The sequence below is a fragment of the Aedes albopictus genome, chromosome 2 (genome assembly GCF_035046485.1).
Source record: "Aedes albopictus strain Foshan chromosome 2, AalbF5, whole genome shotgun sequence".
Classification (NCBI taxonomy): domain Eukaryota; kingdom Metazoa; phylum Arthropoda; class Insecta; order Diptera; family Culicidae; genus Aedes; species Aedes albopictus.
This window is the reverse complement of record NC_085137.1, coordinates 27,106,070-27,127,246: the sequence shown is the minus strand read 5'-3', so window position 1 is coordinate 27,127,246 and position 21,177 is coordinate 27,106,070. Positions and strand designations below refer to the sequence as shown.

At 36.2% G+C, this 21,177-nt stretch overlaps 1 protein-coding gene and 1 long non-coding RNA gene across 2 annotated transcripts; both read right to left on the bottom strand.

Annotated features, from left to right (window-relative positions):
* Positions 1-1,107: 1,107 nt before the first annotated feature.
* Positions 1,108-15,374, bottom strand: LOC115262051 (uncharacterized). The gene is made up of 12 exons (XM_062847559.1): positions 15,286-15,374; positions 14,952-15,075; positions 13,502-14,882; positions 13,360-13,443; positions 13,210-13,293; positions 11,460-11,688; positions 7,985-8,035; positions 3,662-3,785; positions 2,211-3,600; positions 2,051-2,134; positions 1,728-1,811; positions 1,108-1,615 (listed from the first exon to the last, which is right to left on the bottom strand). Exons 1-12 carry the CDS (start codon positions 15,357-15,359, stop codon positions 1,476-1,478), a joined length of 3,849 nt encoding a protein of 1,282 aa, XP_062703543.1. The 5' UTR covers positions 15,360-15,374; the 3' UTR covers positions 1,108-1,475.
* Positions 5,858-6,955, bottom strand: LOC134287480 (uncharacterized). The gene is made up of 2 exons (XR_009997336.1): positions 6,797-6,955; positions 5,858-6,753 (listed from the first exon to the last, which is right to left on the bottom strand). It is a non-coding gene; the product is annotated as an uncharacterized LOC134287480 (long non-coding RNA).
* Positions 15,375-21,177: the final 5,803 nt, after the last annotated feature.

Genomic DNA, 21,177 nt, shown 5'->3' with positions numbered 1-21,177 from the left:
TAAGTTTTACTGAAATTTAATGAGTGTACATATTATGCGGATAACTAAAAAACTTTACATAGTAGTATTCGATAATGCTACCAAATTCTTTTGTGTATCATGATTAAAATTCACTTTATCAATGTTGGGAACATGCAAAGTTCCAATACGATCGTAATGTCGTATGGAATTTGAAAATGAAGAATCTAATTGAATTTGATCTATGTATCATGTTTTCATTACAATATGTTATCCACAGACAAACAGACGTAACACTTGCGAAATTTCCATCGACCACGCTTTTAACGATCATTTTAAATTTTCATAGTTGTAACTTTCACAACCAGAAGCGCGCGCATCGTTTTTTATGCGTTTGACGTTTCACACTAGCGCCTTCTGTTGACAATATTGCACAACACAGTGATTCGTGCAACTTTTCCACCAGATGAAGGTAGTGTGAACTGGGCGATGGATTTCCATGAAAATCGTTCAAGGTGTTACGTCTGTTTGTCTGTGTGTTATCTTTGAGGAGTTTTTTTTCATGTGCGCAGAATTAGGAACATTGGTGCGCAGAATAAGGAACATTCCAAAAAAACGGTGCACAGAATTCGGAACAAAGAAACACTTTAAAATTTCCATGATTTTACATAAAAAAAGTGTTTTGTATAAGAATTATATTTTTCCCTCATTCACAATCTAGGGGCAAGACAGATCCAACGAGAGAAAATCTGTGCTCGAAATGTTGTTCAGAATTCCTCACAGTTTCTCAGATTTTCTCTCATTTATACCAAAATGTGATCTGGAACTAATGTCAAACTGCAAAGTGTTGCGTGTGCTGAAAGAAAATTGCCGTTTTGAAGATGTTTTTCAACATAAATTTCGTCGATCATTGATAAAAAGAGTAATTCAGTATTTCTCAAAGTTGCTCTCGTTTGCACAGTGTCTTGCCCCTAGTTCACAATGCTAATAACTATGCGCGGTCAAAAATTTAGCCAAATCGGTTCGATTTGGAATTTATTACAGCTGATTGAAATTGAAAAGTCTTACGTGCGCAGGATATGGGCCCTTCACGGTATCCGAAGAAAAAACTTCATTTTTTTTCAAATTTACCCAAAATGTAGATGGGACTCACTTGCGCCTCACGGTAGTTTAATATTTTTATAACCATTTCCATAATATTGCTCAATTGGTAAGTTCACGCAAGGATTTCGAATGAAAAAAATAAACATCAGTTGTTAATTATAAGTTATGATGTATTCAACATTTTGTACACTTAATTGAGGGAAAATTACCCTTGAAGAAAAGCCAAAAAGATTCCAATAAATAAATTTGCATTAGTGATCATTTTCAAAGTTTTGCGACAATATGATAGCATGTAATTCGTTCCTGAGTAGTATGTTTAAGTGAAGATACTTACTCGACTGAATCCTATGATCATGACAGAATGAACAGACTAACAGATTGATTGATAATCCATTATTGTACAAATTTTAAGCTTACGGTACCGATACTGAAGAAACGCCAGGTACATCCAAAGAATCTTCCGCTGGCGGATGTAAAGATTCCAGATGGCGACGCAGGTTAACTTTATGGGTGTAGCTGCAATTGCACAGATTGCATTGGTATGGTTTGATTCCTGTAAACGGTTGAAGATAATGCTTGTTACATTAAATCAAATCAAGTACCTATTGGTTTTATTTGCAATTCAAGTGTTCACTGACGCATAATAAGCAAACAGTTTTACTAACCAGAGTGAGCTTTTTCGTGATCAATTTGAGACTGTTTGCGAGTAAATGCCTTATCACAGCTGCTGCACTTGAATGGTTTGATGCCTAAAAATAAAAATAAGCAGAAATAAAAAATGTAAGATGTAAGTAAGGGGCCATCCATTTATCACGTGAGGTATTTTTCACGATTTTCCGACACTATCCTTGAAAGATTTTTTGTATGAGAACCCCAATATTTTTGTATAACACGTAATGGTAAAACCCATTACTTTTCGTTACCCTCATATGTGTTATTATTTCGTTACTCATACATATTACATATTACGAACTTATATTGTACTCACCGGTATGCATGTTTTCATGCTCCTCACGTTGCCTTCGATTTCTGTATGATTTATCGCAATAGGAGCATTTGAAAGGTTTGGTTGCTGAAACATACAAAAAAACATATTCTGTAAATTTAATAGCTTTTCAATCAATGCAACGCAACCCATTGTAACTTACCAGAATGATTCATCTCGTGCGATCGCCGAGCGTCGCTGGTTGCAAACGTCATAGAGCAGTGTCGACAGGAGAAAGGCTTCTCGCCAGTGTGCACGCGTATGTGGTTGACGAGCCCGTTTTTCGACTTGTACGATTTCTCGCACATCTCACATTTGAACGGAAGTGGTCCTTCCACGTGATTCTGCTCGTGCAGTTTCAGTAGATACTTTTGATAGAAAGCGGCGCCACATGTTGCACAGACAAACGTTTTTTCCTCGGCATGGTACTTCTGATGAGCATTGACAGCACTTTTACTTGAAAAATATTTGCTGCAGATGTGGCATTGGAATGGTTTTTGATCGCCATGGTTCGCTTCATGAACCAACAAAACATCCTTGGTGCGGAATTTAAGGCCACACGTTGAACATTGATGACCTAGAGGTTTCGAGCTGCGGTTTCTATGTTTACGAAGCAATCTTTCTGAGGTGAATCCTTTGTAACAAACTGGACACTTTGACGGTTTCTTTTCATTATCTTCATTGTCGTATGTTTGCTTTTGAATTTGATGAGTGTCACGGCTGTGATTAATCAACAGTTCTTCCGAAGGAAAAGATTTGGTACATCCATAAACACAGCAAACTATTTCACCGTATTCTTGGCTAACCCTTTCTCCAATAGTTTTGGGATGCTTTTTCAAATGTTGTCGCATGCTATCACCTATAAAGAACCTAGATTTGCATTTACGGCATTCAAAGAGTTTTTTAATTGAATTCCATTTCCTCCTATGCCTCTCCAAAGCATTGGGCTTGTTGAACTTTTTTTTGCATACTCCACAATGAATATTGTTTGCATTCTTAACTGCAAACTTTTTATGCGTATCTGTGTGCATGTCAAGCTCTTCTGAAGTTCCAAAGTATTGGCGACAACCACAGCATACAAAATTAACTGGTGGTAAATTCAAAACTTCGAACATTTCCAGTTCTTTCTCGCTTAGAGTAGTACTATCATCGTCTGTACCATCAGATTCCACGCCTTTATCTTTCTTTGGCTTTCGTAATCTTTTATGTATTTTATCACTTCTTTCTTTCGATTCCTCACTTTTTCTCCTGCTCCTCTTTCTTGTTCGGATGCTACTTGAGTTTTCAGAAAGCGATTCATCATTATCGGCATCACTTCTGATGTTCTCTTGTAACTCTACATCGCTGTTCGCAAGTTGCTCTTCGTCTAGTGGTTCTGGTTTAATAACGATCAACTCTATTTGGGAGTTCTCTAAATCTTCATCTTTGATTTCTTGTTTACGCCGTAGTTCCGCGTCAGTCTTTCTGACTTTTTCGACGAAAGTATTCACCATTTGGACATCTTCCAGGCATACATTGCATATGGTATTCGGTAGGTCATCGTTTTTTGCTAGCTGAAAGTTGGTGTTTTTTTGTACTATTTATGTGCTTTTAAGGATCGACTCGATAACTTACCATTATGGAGCAACTAGCGGCCACAGTAGCTGCAATGTCTATTCCGTTGACGGTTGAGAACAAATCGATGAAGTTCTCATCTGCATGTTGCATACATAAGCGACAAATGTTCATATTGGTGTTGCTGCAATGATAATCTGTAATGAGCCATTTTACGAGACGTTTCGGATCAGCTGATCGCTCATTTCATGAATGAAAATTTGACAGGAGGTTGCGCCCAAGCCCGTGAGTGTTAATATCAATATCAACACTGTTGTCGTTTCGTAAAATAGACTATATCGATTACATTTTACCAGTTTTAATAAGATAACAAAGTTGATTGTGGTCTAGATTGTGGTTTCAAGACAAGTATCGGCTATTTTCCGCCATTTCCAATGTTCAAACTGTTAAATAATGTTATCACAGACAAACAGACGAATTACTTGGAACAAAATGCGATAAAAATAATCGTCACTATAACATAATCGCCCAATTCTGATTACGCTGTGGTTCGCAAACCCACTGAGTAGATGGCGGTAGATAGCAAACGTCAAACAGGAGAGGAATTCCACGGAGTCATGTCAGTCGATCCTGAGCGACCATTTCAAAAATATCTGAAACTTTGCACAGTTTTTCAATATCATCTAAATCGCCATTTTTTGATATCAAATCTTCATATTCACTCACGACTAACTTTTCAAAAGGGTGTATGCGAAAATAGTTCAAAAATATTCTAAAAGCTGTACAGCAAAAACGGATTGTTCGATTGTTATGATTTTTTCAGCAAAGTTAGATAACTAAATGATGATTCCTTAGAAAATATACACTGTAAAAAAATTCTTTTTTTACTTTAAAAAAATATGATCTTTGTCACAAAAACTCAAATATCTCAAAACCCTATCTTTTTACCAACGTCAATTTTTTAGGAAAAATGGTCCATTATATCAGCTATCTTCCATAAAATTTTGGTGATGGTAAACTGATAAATAAAAAAGTTATGACATTTCAAACATTTCACAATTTTTACATTTAGTAACAAAAAAAAAATTTTTTCTGTGTTACTTATTTCGACAATTATATTTTGATGCTGATTTTATTGCAAAGGCTACCGCCTGAATTAAACAAGTTGTTTTCATGATATTTTTGTTTGATAATTCATAATTACTATAGTATCTATTTGAAACTTAGACGCGATCCAGTGTTGTGATCAAAAATATTGAGAGTGTCATACTTTTTATTGTACGTGACTGGTGAAAAAATCCCTTCATAGTGTTGAAAAGCTGTTGATCATAAGAAAAATAAAATTAAACTTATTTTTAAGACGAAAGCTGCATAATAAAAGTTTTATATATACGCGTATACGTCTAGTTGATCTGCAAAAAAAATACCTCTTAGAGAACAGACTTTATGATCGGAAGAATGCGAGTAACTTCAACAACAACAAATGCATGAGAGATACATACCACAGACAAACAGATGAAACGCCTAGAACAATTTTCGTGAAAATCCATCGCCCAGTTCACACTACCACTACCTGGTGGAAATGTTTCACGAAACACTGCGTTGTGCAATATCGTCATCAGAAGGCGCTAGTGTGAAACGTCAACCGCAAAGAAAACGATGGGCACTCTTCTGGTTATGAAAGCCACAACCAAGATTCAAAATGATCGTTAAAGGCGTGGTCAATGAAAATTTCGTCAGTGTTATGTTTGTTTGTCTGTATACATACCATGACACTGCTCACGTAAAAGCAAAAAAATACTACCGCTATGGATATTAAAAATTTTATAGCAAATTTTTTCTTCAGCCAAGCAAACATTACCAAACTAGTCAGTTAAAACTAATAAGTGATTTTGTTTATTATAATCTAACGAACAACATGAACAGTCGCTTTCTCAAAGGTCTTCAACTCAACGCTCTCTTGTAGACCGTTTGATGAAAAAAAAATGTTCAAAAGAGTTACGAAATCTCACCGAAAGCACCATAGATAAACTGAAAGAGACTGGTTATGCCCAAATTGAATACAAATTTACGCATTTGCACGTCCTGTCGTCTAGACTTTGACAAACGAGCCATCTGTATATCATCGGTAAAGCAGGGCGCAGGAAGTTCGAAACGACAACAACTGAGAAATTGCCAGAAGTGCAGAGAGTCATGCCACCGTACCATTAGCGACATCTGTTTAAACAATTTAATCACGCCCCTTTTCAAAAATGCTTCGAAATATACTTCAACATCTATACCCATTTCAATATGTTTAACGTTGCAAAGCACGCTTTCAACATTCATCTTGAAGAAGATGGAAAACACTTGTCCTCAAATGTAACAGCAAATTAATGACTAAACGACTAATGCGCGGAGGGCGTGATATAATCGGAACATTACTGTACATATAATATACATAATACATAATAAAAACAGCTTGTTTAACTCACGCAAGGCCATTAACAATAAAATCAGCATCAAACTGCGATTTCCGGCCGAAATAATTTACACTAAAAAAAATATTACTAAATGAGAAAATTGTGAAATGTTTGAATTGTCATAACTTTTTTGTTAATTAGTTCATCATCACCAAATTTTTATGGTAGATTGCTAATACAATGGACCGTTTTCCCTAAAAAATTACGTTGGTAAAAAGATAGGGTTTTGAGATATTTGAGTTTTTGTGACAAAAATGATATTTTTTAATGTTAAAAAAACGATTTTTTTCACAGTGTATATTTTCTTAGGAATCACCATTTAGTTACCTAACTTTGCTGAACAATAAAATCAGCATCAAACTGCGATTTCTGACCGAAATTATTTACACAGAAAAAAAATATTAACCAAATGTGAAAATTGTGAAATGTTTGAAATGTTATAACTTTTTTGTTTATTAGTTTACCATCACCAAATTTTTATGGTAGATTGCTAATACAATGAACCGTCTTCCCTAAAAAAAATACGTTGGTAAAAAGATAGGGTTTTGAGATATTTGAGTTTTTGTGACAAAAATGATATTTTTTAATGTTGAAAAAGATTTTTTTTTACAGTGTATATTTTCTTAGGAATCACCATTTAGCTATCTAACTTTGCTGAAAAATTCATAGCAATCGAACGAACCATTTTGGCTGTGCAGATTTTTGAATATTTTTGAACCATTTTCACATACACCCTTTTGAAAAGTTAGTCGTGATTCAAAATAAAAATTTGATATCGGAAAATGGCGATTTAGATGGAACTGAAAAACTGTGCAAAGTTTCAGTTCAATAGAAAATCATGAATTAAAAAATTTCCTTAATTTTGATGCTGTTGCTTGGAATCGCTCAGGAGCAAAAACGATGCGAGCGATTTGCGAACTACGGAATATTTTAATAATCCGTTAAAAAGGGAAACGATGGGAAGTGAGTAGAGTGAGACGGCTGTTTGTCTGTGATGCTATTTTTTCAAAATTCAAAATTTGTAAATTTTAGGAAGTCAGTCATGAAGTTCCACAAATAAAAAGTGAATATATAAAAATCGTTTTAAAATTACGACCGTGTGTGTATGTGTTTGTGTGTGAAAGAGAGAAAGAGAGGTTTGCTGTTCTAAGGATTAAACTTGATTAACATGATATATATCACATGATGATATCACATCGCTATTAACACTCAGCTCGCTCTCACGCTCCCCCTCGATTTAATTATTTTAATGAAATGAAAGAATGAAAGACCTGTTAATAATTAAAAAGATATTCATCATATTCATGATCTAATTGGCTTCTTTAGCGGTTTCAAGATAATTACATATTCTAAATCTGCATGCCAAACTGAGCCGAAATCCATTTTGTTATGAATTCTGATGCCCGGGAACCTATTCAAAAATCAGTTTGAAGTTTGCATGGGAGCGATCAGTTGAATCACCCCTTGTCACATTTTGTACTGGGCGGAGCTGTCAAGCAGTTTCCTAGCTGTCAAAAGGTGATTTCAAAAAATCTCTTTGAAAATAATTTTAGTAAAATAAAGTTCTATAAATCTGAAAAAAATCTTACTGGCTCTAGTTTGAAACTAAATTTTACAATGAAAATGTATCGCATAAAAAAAATCAACAGTTGTCGATTCTTTCCATGAATATGAAGAGAAAATTTGTGTCAGTGTTTATACCTTTCACACATTAAAGAGTACTTTCACTTTGTAGTGTACGACTGAACCGATTGGATCGGCATGAACCGCTTCGTAAGATGTCAGGGTTCATCTTCTTTCGCGACTCCTGCAACTTCACACGATATGCATTTAACCATTATTATCTGCATGCTATTTAGATCTTATATTCCTAACTAGTTAGTTCGACAAAACAATCACTATTATTCGTTTTTATGATTACCTTATGCGTTGTAGTTTCCGAAAAACTTTTAAATAGCACTTTATCAACAAGCTGATGAATTTTGTTTACACTCGTTCCAGGTAAAATCTGGAAGTAGGGATGGACAAAAATGATTTAATATACCGTAACCACTAGGGTAAACGTACCAATTGTGCAGCTACTACTAGCAGCTCCTTGTGGTAAACTAGTGCACAGAAAAAACTGTTGTGTAATATTCCATCTGAACTGCTGCAACCCGATCAATACGTATGTTGCATGAATATTACGTCGGATGATGTACACATAAGAACAAAAGATTTTACATCAAAACGATGTAATCGTACATAGGAATCGTGATTACATTGATTATTTAGTACATCGGAATGAATGCGTTTCTGCAATGAAATGGTGTAAAAAGCGTGGATATTATGATTCCTTGCCTAATTTGATGCTGTTTGAGCAAAACTTTGGATAACTATGTTGTTTATGTTGCAAGAAATGGAGAAAATAACAACACTGTTGCCCAAAGTTTTGCTCAAACGGCACCAAATTAGGCAAGGAATCATAATACCCACGCTACTTGCACGATTTTATTGCAAAAACTACGAATTCACCTTCTCACCATACTAAAATAGGAGGCAATCAGTGAAGTACTAGATTGAAAGTAGTGAGCTGGATTTTTGTATGGCGAGATGATCAATTCTCCATTTCTGCAATGAAATGGTGCAAACAGCGTGGGTTATATGATTTATTGACTACAGTAGACGTTCGATAAGTGCAACATGTTTACGTTTCACTTACCGAATGAAATTCGATAACTGCAACAACTGACAGACGTCATATAACTGTCAGTTGATGCAGAATGCAACGAATGTGCATACGAAAAACATCGCAGTGCAACAAAAGTGCATGCGAAAAACATCGCATGGCTTTTGACATTTCATTTTGACGGATAGCGGTGCGATAACTGCAAATTTGTTGCACTTAGCGGACTTTCAGCTGAAAAGCATTGCAGTTAAAGCGTTTGCACCGAGCGAACGTCTACTGTAATTTGATGCTGTTTGAGCAAAAGTTTGGATAACTGTGTTGCTGAAGTTGCAGGAAAAAATAATACAACAACACAGTTATTCAAACTTTTGCTCAAATAGCATCAAATTAGCCAATTAGCCAATAAATCATATAACCTACGCTGTTTGCACCATTTCATTGCAGAAATGGAGAATTGATCATCTCACCATACAAAAATCCAGCTCACTACTTTCAATCTAGTACTTCACTGATTGCCTCCTATTCAGCTCATTACTACAAATCTAGTACTTCACCGATCTGCCCTATTACATCGGGCGGGTTGCATTTATTATTTGCTGTGTGGGATACGCTCGGTGGAGTACTAGATTTGCAGCGATGAGCTGAATGGACACAATCGGCGAAGTACTAGAATTGAAGTAATGTGTCCGGGAACTATTTTTAAAATGCATTTAAAGTTTCTATAGGGATTTTTTTTTGTTCGGGTCGTAATGTAATTTTATTGATTGAACTGTCATTGTGTCCACGGGATTTAAAACTGTGTTATTAGTTTAATCATTAAAAAACAAAGGCATTGGACCGCAATAAAATCACGTTATGCACAGAAAAATGCGCTCTTTCGATTAGGCTTTAGAAAATAACAATATTTTTTCACTAAACAATTCAATAATTATCCTTTCCTGCAATGAAATGGTTCAAAAAGCACGGGTATAATAATCCTTGCCTAAATTGATTCTGTTTGAGCAAAACTTCGGGCAACTGTGTTGTTTATGTTGCAAGAAATGAAGAAAACACAGTTACGAAAAGTTCTGCTCAAACAACATGAAATCAGACAAGAAATCATAACACCCAGTCTTTTTGCACCCTTGCATTGCAGGAACGGAAAATTCACCTTCTCACCATATAAAAATTCAGCTCATTACATCATCATAGGCCTAGTCAAAAAGGACATCCCTATTGAATAAACAAGTCAGTCAAGACCTTGGTCAAGACCGATTTTTTGTCTCTCTGTTGATGCACGAACAAATAAAAAAAAATACCGAAAGGAATGTAAGTTTTCCAACATTTGAAAAGTATGTGAAGCTGATGAAAATGTCATTAAATTTAATTTAATTTTAAATGGCTAAGAATTGGATTTTCTAAAATTGAAAAAAACTTTAGGTTTTATACAAAAGAACACTTTTCTATTTGCCACCATGAGTTTTCTTTTAAGATTTTTGGAACTTTATTTCAAAGATTTTTCGGTTTCACCTTTCAACAGGTACACAACTGCTTGACAGTTTCGCCCAGTACAAAATCCTCCGAGGGATGATACAACAAGTCGCCCTCGTACAAATTTAAAATTGATTTTCAATTTAGTTTCCGGGCATCAACAGTTATAAAAAAATGGATTTCGGACCAGTTTTGTATGCAGATTCAGAATATGAAAGTTATTTGATACTGCTTAAAGCTACACGCTAAGAAAATGTTACTCTAAAATGAGTAAGATTCACACAAAACTGAGCTAAACTGGAACAGCTCAAAAAATGAGTAAATTGCATTTCCAGCGATAGCGCTGGCCCAAGTGCAAAAATCCAACCGTATCACATCAGCAAGAATATTATACGACTTAAACTGATAAGATTTTCGCACTTGTGCCAGCGCTATCGCTGGAAAAAAAATTTACTCAATTTTGAGTTGTCCCACTTTAGCTCGAAAATGAGTGAATTTTCTGACCGTGTAGGCTGGAAGCCATAAATGTGATTAGAACTTGATTTTGATATTATTAGGAAGTACATAAAATCTATACAAATTGTATGCCAATAATGTATGTAGGCCATATGAATAAAGCTGAGCAATTATTCTTACTAAATCTATGTGAAGTGAGAAATCAGATTAAAGAGTATTCACTCAGTTTATTCATTTTAGTTCTCACTCTGTGCCTATAAGCATTTGGAATGTTTATATAGAGCCTTTTAGCACTCAAAGTATGTTCAATGGCCGTTATAATGCTTGGAACAGTGCTTATTGGTTACCTGATGCGTTCTGCTTTTGGATTGCGCCACGCTATACCATGAGGTCGCCATTCACCGCTCATGCTCCATTGTCACCGTTCGTTTCTTACAATTTATATTCAAATCGTATGTAACGAGCGGTGAATTACCTCACAATATATAAAGTTAAAAAAAAACAATACATTTTTCGAAATTTAAAAATTCAACTCACAAATAATTTTTGAACTTAAAATATGATCTGGAACGATTAGTATGATTTGTATGAACATGTGCTCAATCTAAAAAAAACGACGAAGAAAAGCTAGAATAATATTTGGTACAAAAACAGAAGCTACGTAGAAAATACATATTTTTGTTAATTAGTGAATAGGAGTTCTTTTTGTTCTAAATCTGTAAAACTTATAGGCATTTTCAATTTCCGATCGCTCGTTAATATTATCGACACACTGAACCTAGCACTGAACCCCACTCGCTACCACTTTCTGAAATCACTGGAATCAGGATGACCATCCACTGTACTTACCGGACCCATGTCGGTTGCGGAGGAATTTGCCGAGGCCATGGCTTCCGTTGAAGCTGGCGACGGCATTTCGTTGGAACTCATGGACTTTTCCTGTGGCAACCCATGAGAATCCAGATGTCGACGCAAATTGGTTTTATGACTGTAACTGCAGTTGCACAGGTGGCAGCGATAGGGTTTTACGCCTGGAAAAGAATGGAAAGTTTTAAATGAGGGGGCATCCATTAAACACGTCACGGTCCTAGGGGGGAGGGAGGTTTTGCGAAAGTGTGACAAGCAATGTATTAGGTATAGGAAAAACCCGTACGAAGGAGGGAGGGGGAGGGGGGTCGAAAATTCTCAATTTTAGCGTGACGTACTTAATGGATGCCCATAAACAGTTCCATATTCTGAACTGTCGGCGAATACAAAATAGATTTTTTTTCTTATGAAGCAATATATTGAATCGAGAATTGAACATTGATTTCATTGAGGCCCTATGATCCAATTGTTACAAATTATATAATTTTTGACTCAATTGTGAACGTAGAGAATGTGTTTGTAAATAGTAAGTAACACTGTGTGTTTAGAATTAGGACCACGGCTACTTATGGTATCCATAATTAGGAACACGTCGTCCAACAATAAAAATATGTCGAGATCGTGGAATGCAAGATAGGGGCAAGACAGATCCAACGAGAGAAAATCTGTGCTCGAAATGTTGTTCAGAATTCCTCACAGTTTCTTAGATTTTCTCTCATTTATACCAAAGTGTGATCAAGAACTAATGTCAGACTGCAAAGTGTTGCGTGTGCTGAATGAAAACTGCAGTTTTGGGATGTCTTTCAACAAATTTCGTCAATCATTGATAAAAAGAGTAACCAAGAATTTCTCAGAGTTTCTCTCGTTTGCACAGTGTCTTGCTCCTAGAATGCAAGTTATTATGAGATCCAATATATTTTATATATTTAGCTAGATAACCAACCCACTTTTTGGTATTGTATATCTAGTTGTATATAGAGCAATATCTCTAGAAACAATAACTTCTATTTATTTGAACCTTTGTTGTGAGATTCAACGAAAACAGACAGCGTTGCGAAAATAGCATGGAACCATTTTAACCGAGATGCAATTGTCGTACCGCTCCGTGGACATTAGCCTGTCCGATTTTCTTTTTGATGCCATCGCGAACACGTCCGGTAGCATCAAGAATAACCAACAGAATGATTAGGCTCGGCTTGCAACGAAGTCATATACCCCCCCTTCGTAACATTCCTCTCTCGATTCTGCCCTCCGAATACTAACACCTACTCTTCAAGCTCTCGTTCCCGCGCTCTATTTCTCTTTCGGGTTCGGCTCAATCATCCCACTCGGTGTTCTCTCATTCTCTCCCTCGTACGCCAAAAAGGAAGTAATACGTTCGTATCTTACTTCGGCAATCATCTTCCGGGTCAGCGGGTCGTTTTGATTTTCGTGCAGTCTCAGTGTTTGTCATTTTTTTCCCATACACTCTTATTTTTATACCGTCTTTATTTCACTTAAATTTATGCTAAATAACTTCAAATCTTGAAACATATATTTTGCTTAATGGGCCTAGGCTTTGACTATCGACTTTTAATAGTATTAGTTATCTTATCTTTTTTTTTGAATATGACACTATGCATTCAATTTACCATGGAAACCTATACCCAGCTAATATCTAGTACAGCAATGTTGTTTATACTAACCTGTATGGGTGCTTTCATGGTCCACCTGAAATTGCTTCCGAGTAAACGCTTTATCGCAATGACTACACTTGTACGGTTTGATACCTGAAACCATGAAGTTGAGTTTCTAACTAAAATGTTTATTTATTTTCAAATTTTTTGATTACTCACCTGTATGTTTACACTCATGTTCCAATTTCAGTCTCTTCAGCGTAAAAGTTCTATCACAGTAGCTACATTTGAATGGTCTTATACCTGAAAATATATTTTACCTGAAAATACATCACAATTTTTAATTAAAGAAAAAGCTTACCGGTGTGAACCATTTCATGGAACTGCCGAGTAGTGTAGCTCGAGAACGACATCGAACAATGTCGGCAAGCAAAAGGTCGTTCCCCGGTGTGTAACCTCATATGGTTAATAAGGTTAGTTTTTCGCTTGAAAGCCTTCTTACAAACCTCGCATTCGAACGGAAGTGGCGCATCACCGTGATCGTACTCGTGCGTAATCAGTTGGCTCCTTTGGTTGAATCCAACGCCACAAGTTGAGCACACGAAGGCTTTCTCCTTGGAGTGACACCTCTGATGTACTTTCAAAGCATTGCTTCCGGAGAAATACTTCTTACAGATGTCGCATTGGAACGGCTTCTGCTCTGCATGATTCATTTCGTGGAATATCAGAACATCTTTAGTGCGAAACTTCAATCCACACGTTACGCACTGATGACCCATGGGTTTCGAATTTCGTTTTCTATGCCTTCGAAGCAAAATCTCAGTGGCATATCTATTGAAACATACTGGACACTCTGCCGTCTTTTGCGCCAGTTCTTCCTCTTTATACATTCGTCTATGGAGCTTATGACTTTCCTGACTGTGTTTTATGAGAAGTTCCTCCGACGCAAATGCCTTGGAACAACCCTGAACACAGCAGAGTATTTCTCCATATTCTTCCTTCATTTTGTCTTCGATAGTTTTAGGATGATTATGAGCATGCTTCCTTCTACTAACAGCACTGATAAAACGAGATTTACACTGATGGCATTCATACAGTTTTGTTAAAACTTTAAACTTATCTCTGTGTTTTTCAAACGCTTTGGTCTTGTTGAATTTTCGCTTGCATATTTCACAAAACAACGTATCCGTTCTTTTGGCCGAAAACTTTGTATGCTCTTCAATGTGCATTTCGTATTCTTTCGTCGTTTCAAAATATTGATAGCATCGGCAACAAACGAAATTGATCTTGGGAAGCTTCACAATCGCAAACATTTTCAATTCTTTCTCATCCAGACTGTCATTATCGTCAACATCCGATTCACTTTCAAATTTGAACTTCCGTTTTCTCTTCCGAAATATTTTGTCTTTTTCTGGTCCTCTGTCGTCCGGCTTTCCTGTATTTTTGAGCTTCTCTTTCAAAACACTAAGCTTATCATTGTCTGAATCCGACTCAAACTTGACTTCGTAGGAAATTGAATCCACTTCTCCTTCGTTATCATCGTTGTGCGTTTCTTCGTCAATCAACTCTGCTTTAACAATGATTACCTGTTCGAAAGATGACTTTTTATCCTTCACAAGTATGCAATCGTTTCGCAACTTTTCATCTGAGCTTTTAATCTTTTCTATTAACGCAATAACTAGTTTGACATCCTCGAAACAGGATCTACAAATCTTACTTGGAAGAGCATCATCCTCTGAAAGCTACAAATTGCATGAACTAAGTCAATAATAGTTTCAATGAAAGCATATCATTTAAGCAATGATACTCACCTGAATAGAGCTTATTGCAGCAATTGTAGTTGCAATATTGATTTCGTTATATTTCGAAAATATAGAAAATGAATCCTCATCTTCACTCTGCATACATATTCGACAAACATCCATCATGTAGATTCTGTAATAATTTAGATGTTATGTTCCGAAATTATTGAATTGTGAAAAATAAATCGTATAAAATATGTCCATAGCGGAAAACTGAAGCTAAAAGAAATAGAATCTTCATTATATTTGTTCAATTACAACTCTGTTACATTAAGTAATAGAAGAATGCCGGACAATATATCGAAAATAATGCTGGGAAACTCAAAGAATATTTATCGCGTACGAATTTTCTCTTTGACTATTTTGTACTGATTTGTTATTGTTATGCTGTTCGCTCGATTCGTTCATTAAGTCCATTCATTCAGAAGATGCACACTAAATCATAATCTTCAAAGAAACATCAGAATTTACCTGAATTTGAATTTAATAATGTCAGATGAGTTTTAAAATATTATATACCTACACTGAGGCAAAAACACTTAGGATTTACATAAGTTGTAACTTATGAATGGATGATTTTTCTGTTTCATTTCTCGCTTATTTATTTTATAGTTGTTGTGCTTGCGTTTAATATCTACCACTTATGATTGTCATAAGCGGCATGGTTGTGAAAAAATCATACTTAAAAACTATGAAAATCTTCTCAATAAGGGTATGGATTCCAATTTGCTGAAGCTTGGACAAACACACATTGCTCACAGATCTGTATTCGGAACTCGTTCGGAATTGAAGGACATAAAAAGTCAAATTGTCTTCATTTAGTAATTTCTAAAGTGTCCAAGAATTCTCCGCCCAAATCAACAACAAATCTGGGATTTCGTAAGTAATACGATCGGCTGTTCTTAATCGAACTTAACGAATAAATAAAAGTGACAAAAAGCAAATTTGACGGTCATTTTTTTGCCACAGAATGTTACCTACTTATGTAAACTTTATTGAAAGAACAGTCAAACGCGCTCTTCGTCCTTTTATTTATCGATCAAGAAAAGTCGATCATTTAACTTACGGAGTGTAGTGAGTAGAGATTTTATATTAACAAAATTTATATTGAGCAAAATGATGATTAGTTTATTTGGGTGAATACTAGGAATAAATATGTTTGCATGCATTTTCATTCAAGTAATTAAAAAAAAATCGTGAGTAAACAATAAAACTTTACGTTAATTTATTACGATAAGTTTTGTGAGCGATTTTTGTTCAGTGTACTGCATGCGAAAAAAACATCGCATAGCCTGATGAAAGCTTTTGTGGTGGGCTTTGATTGAAGCGAAACCTGGCTCGAGTCAGCCGTCGGCTCGTTGATCGTACAGCCAATGCGTGAATGGAATGGTGATAATGAAGGATGAGAGAGCGAGATAGGAAATGTTGGTAGGTTGGCTCGGGATTCATCGATCGGGTTGCCGTGAATGAGCAGTTCAGATTATTAACGAATTTTAAAGCGGACGGATGTTTTCTTTTGATGCGCAAGTTTTTGTGTAAATCTGGCCGGGAATCTCGCGGATACTACATGGCGTAGTCGGTGGGTTTCGCGTGTGTTCCATTCTATTGGTGTAATTGTAGTGATTGTGATGTGAGTGAAATTAATATTTGATCATGAGTGGAGTGAAGAAAGTGGTCGACCAGTTCAGAACTGGTATCCAGGACACGTATGTGCCTGCTCAGGAGAAGTGATAAGGTAAGATGGGGCGACAACTTGGGGCAAGACACTGTGCTGGAGAGTACATTACAATCCAAGAGAACGTATTTGTGATCAGAGATTTTTAATAGTTGGAAATAAAAAGCTAGCATGAGCATGAGTTCGTTGAGGTTGTATAAGAAAAAAATAATATTAAAACTCTTATTGTTTTTTTGCACCGTATTCGACCCCCTGCAGTTTTTTTTGTCACACCATAATATGTTTCCACATGTTTCAGCATACATTGATTCGTTTCGCTGCAAGAAATTTTAAGCGTCGGTTACACTTTTTGGGTGGTGCATGAAATATTCGGTTTGTTTACTTGCTACTTTCTTTGGTGTTTGACGTGTGAACAAATATTTTAGATGATTGAACATTTGCACGGTAATCTACAAAGCAAAGCAAGATGCAATATAAAATTCATAATATTTAAGTTCAATTCTTACTTCATTTTTTACCATTTAAGAAATATTCTCATAGACTTATGTACTTGAAAATCTAAATTGTGAAGCTGGTATGAAACCATAAGTAAATAACCAAAAATAACTAGTGTATTTTATTATTACTGATTGAAACAAATGTTTTAAATTGTTTGTTATATAAAAAAAAAATCAAATTTTCAGGATGGAGAAGGGGGCGGATGTAGTGAGTAGAGATTTTATATTAACAAAATTTATATTGAGCAAAATGATGATTAGTTTATTTGGGTGAATACTAGGAATAAATATGTTTGCATGCATTTTCATTCAAGTAATTAAAAAAAAATCGTGAGTAAACAATAAAACTTTACGTTAATTTATTACGATAAGTTTTGTGAGCGATTTTTGTTCAGTGTACTGCATGCGAAAAAAACATCGCATAGCCTGATGAAAGCTTTTGTGGTGGGCTTTGATTGAAGCGAAACCTGGCTCGAGTCAGCCGTCGGCTCGTTGATCGTACAGCCAATGCGTGAATGGAATGGTGATAATGAAGGATGAGAGAGCGAGATAGGAAATGTTGGTAGGTTGGCTCGGGATTCATCGATCGGGTTGCCGTGAATGAGCAGTTCAGATTATTAACGAATTTTAAAGCGGACGGATGTTTTCTTTTGATGCGCAAGTTTTTGTGTAAATCTGGCCGGGAATCTCGCGGATACTACACGGAGTATTTCCAAAATACAATGTCATGCCATGATTTGGAATAGAAATAATTCATCTAAAATTAATAAAGTTAGAATACGAATATTATTTTACTTGCGCCATGAAATTCATAATTAACAATAACGGTCTCCATAAGTATTAGTATTTGAATTCAATAAGAGAAAACATACGATAATCATAATTTTTATCCGATGATATTCACAACTGAAAACTTATGATATTCGTATGTGACTGGATATTGAATTTTTCCTTCTAAATCATAAGTGGAATTTATGGCATTCAAGGACATGATTCCACATATAGTCCGACACTTGAACCATTTATTGTCGATATACGTAATACAACATTTATTACACTACAATCCCCATATATTTACAGTTACCTTTATTCTACACAACAAACAGTGAACAAATTAAATCCTAAATATAATCCGTTTTGACTCTTCTCCAACCGTCCTTCTAAGAGCTAGAGCCTACTGAAGATAATTTAGGGCCTAAAGTTCTACGATGCTTATAAATGACGTCATTGATAACTCTCAATGGGAGAGCAGAAATATTGTGAAAGTTCCAATTTGCACCAGAGGTGTAACCAGACTGAGTGGGTAGTAGGCCTAACCAAACAGAGCGTATCAGGTGGTATATGTAGGGCGGTAATGCTGCAGCACGGGACTCGGCAAACCGTGGAACGCGGAAACAGCAGACCCTCTTTTTCAGGGAGAAAAATCACCGCCTGGAAGAAATGGCGTGCGAACAAATGAAACTACTGCGTGCCGTTCACAAGAAACACGGAAGTTCTACCAGAAGCTCAACGCAGCTCGCCGAAATGTGCAGGGTTAAGGACTGGAGCATCTTGACGCAAGGACGTGAGGTGATCGAAAGGTGGAAGCAGAACTACGACGAACATCTGAATGATTCGGAGAGCGCAGACATGGAGGACCAAGACAGCGGGAAAATGCCAGTACAACAGTGGACAACAACAAGTCAACTCCCACCAGAGATGGCAAGATGATTGTTTTTTTTTTGAACTTTATCTGTATCACATACAAAGTTTGGATGAAAAATCTGTATCCCATACAAAAGTAAAATGGCACCGCAGAATAGCACCTCTATGCTAAAAAAATCTGTATTTCATATAATACGAAATCTGTACGAATGCTCAAAAGTCTATATAATACAGAAAAAAAAATGTATACATGGCATCCATGCCTGACTACCACGATGATGGAAATTAAGGATGCTATCAAGGTAAAATGAAAGGTACTAGCATATAAGCAGTAATGTCGAATTCGTTTTTGAACCTGGGTTGGAACTGGATTGGCGGAAAATGTGTAAACAAACAAACGTCAAACAAACTCAAACAAACTTTAGTACAAGCGAAACCGAAGTCGGGTTGGGGTTGAAACTGTGATCTCATCCAGTTCCAACCCAGGTTGGAACTGAATCAAAAACGAATTCGACATAAGTTGACGCGGGGAGAGGTTAATGGCGGGGGTGTTAGAGTTGATTGCTGGTGAGTTTGTTTACGCTCTACCTCGCGGTATCTGTGAGGTTGCTAGGGTTGCTAGGGGTTGTTATTTACTTCCAAACAAGTGAAAAAATTTCCGCAGTGGCAGAGCAGGTGCTTGTTGTCGAGCTTGTTGTAGAATTGCAAGTTAATTATTGTGATAAATTCAACGCCATACGCTCAACTTTAGCCATACGCATGCCGAATTTGTACTGCCTAAAGTTTAAAGAAAACCCAACAGATCAGAATCTTGAGGAAAGGCGTGATGGTGGCCATTCGGCAGCAGTTGGGAATTTTACCCGGAGGCCTTATGTGTTACAAACTGTTGCCAAGATTATTCCGCAGGGTTTCAGGGAAGTTTCGCATGGGACGGGTAATATTTCTCTAGTCTAGAGCATACCATTGGGATTATTGCATTATTTGGATGCAATAAATTAGGACACAAGTTCGTTGGTTGAAATCACCATGAAGTGACCTTTTGGGTCATTGATAAACTTCCAAATCAAAACAAACTTGCCAGTTGTCATTCCAAATTCCAATATGGCGGATTGTATGATTTAGAATATTGGATTACCATGAAATCCGGCCAGTTTGTCTGTTTTGCGGATGGCATGAATATTATTGCTAGAATATTTGGAGCGATGGCAGAACTCTACACCCGCCTGAAACGTGAAGCAGCAAAGGCCGAACGGCTGATAGTTGGAACCACGAACGACACGGCAAGTCTAGACACAGCAGTAACTCTTTGCGTAATATATCATAACCACTAACCACTTGTCAGATAAAATCATTTCAATTTCAATTGTTGAGGCCTTGTAAAAAGGAAGGTTATGCAATGTTTACCCCTTCTGACCCAGACGTCTGCCGAAATAAAACTGTTTTTATCTGTATTAACGAGATTTTTAGCCCTAGACTAGTCCATTAGTTATTATAAAATGAAATGAACTCACCGATAAATATCCATCCCTGTGTCCAGTGATGATGTGCTCCTAATCGATGAGTACGCGTAGCAGCTCTGATCACTCTTATCAGGAGATTTTTTTTTTTATTTTTTAACTGTATTCTAGAATTTCACACCGAAACTTGTGACGTACTGTACTGCCGGTGGACGCATAAATGTCACATGTGCAAAAACAGACAATCGAGAAAATCGCGTCCAAAGTTCGAAAAACTAAATTGTCTCAACTATGAAGCATAAATGCCGAATTGTGTTCTAACATAAACCAATTTTGAATTTGAGCACTAATTTTTGTTTTAGAGCGATTTTAAAATTTCATAGGATTTCCAATGAAACGTGACGCTTATGCGTCCATTTTTTAGAATGTGACAAATCGGCGATGCATTTTTCAACAATTTTCGGAACAAACTACCTATTTTTATTTCCTTATATGATAAGTACACCATGCTACATGATCATGGGCTGCAAAATATCAATATTGCAAAAAATGCACATGTGACAATTATGCTTTCACCGGCAGTGTACAAAGTTGAGTCAATATTTAACGTACGGGTCCAAGGTGAGTTCGTTGTGGTTTACTACATTTCGCTTATACAGTCAGGTCTTTTTTACGCGGTTTCCATTGACGCGGCCGCGTAAATAAAAACTCTATACAAAAAAAAATTAATCGTCTTATTTTTGCATGATTCGTCGAGAAATGGTGAGACTTTTTTACGCGGTTTTTCGAATTTTGAACTGAGTTTTTTTACGCGGTACCATCCCCCGCGTAAAAAAAACCTGACTGTATACTGTTTTGGGTAGTATTTTTAATGTCCCCAATTTTACTATTTTTCGATATCTAAATTTAGGGAGTTTGCATACTGTTTACTTTTTATTTCTTTTGGATTATTTTGTACAGCC

Coding starts and splice junctions, on each gene's coding strand:
- LOC115262051 (XM_062847559.1), bottom strand. CDS start 15,359: ATGGACTTAATGAACGAATCGAGCGAACAGCATAACAATAACAAATCA. Junction 8,036..11,459: donor TCCAGTGATTTCAGAAAGTG/GTAGCGAGTGGG, acceptor AAAATTCATCAG/CTTGTTGATAAAGTGCTATT. Junction 1,616..1,727: donor TCACGAAAAAGCTCACTCTG/GTTAGTAAAACT, acceptor AACCGTTTACAG/GAATCAAACCATACCAATGC.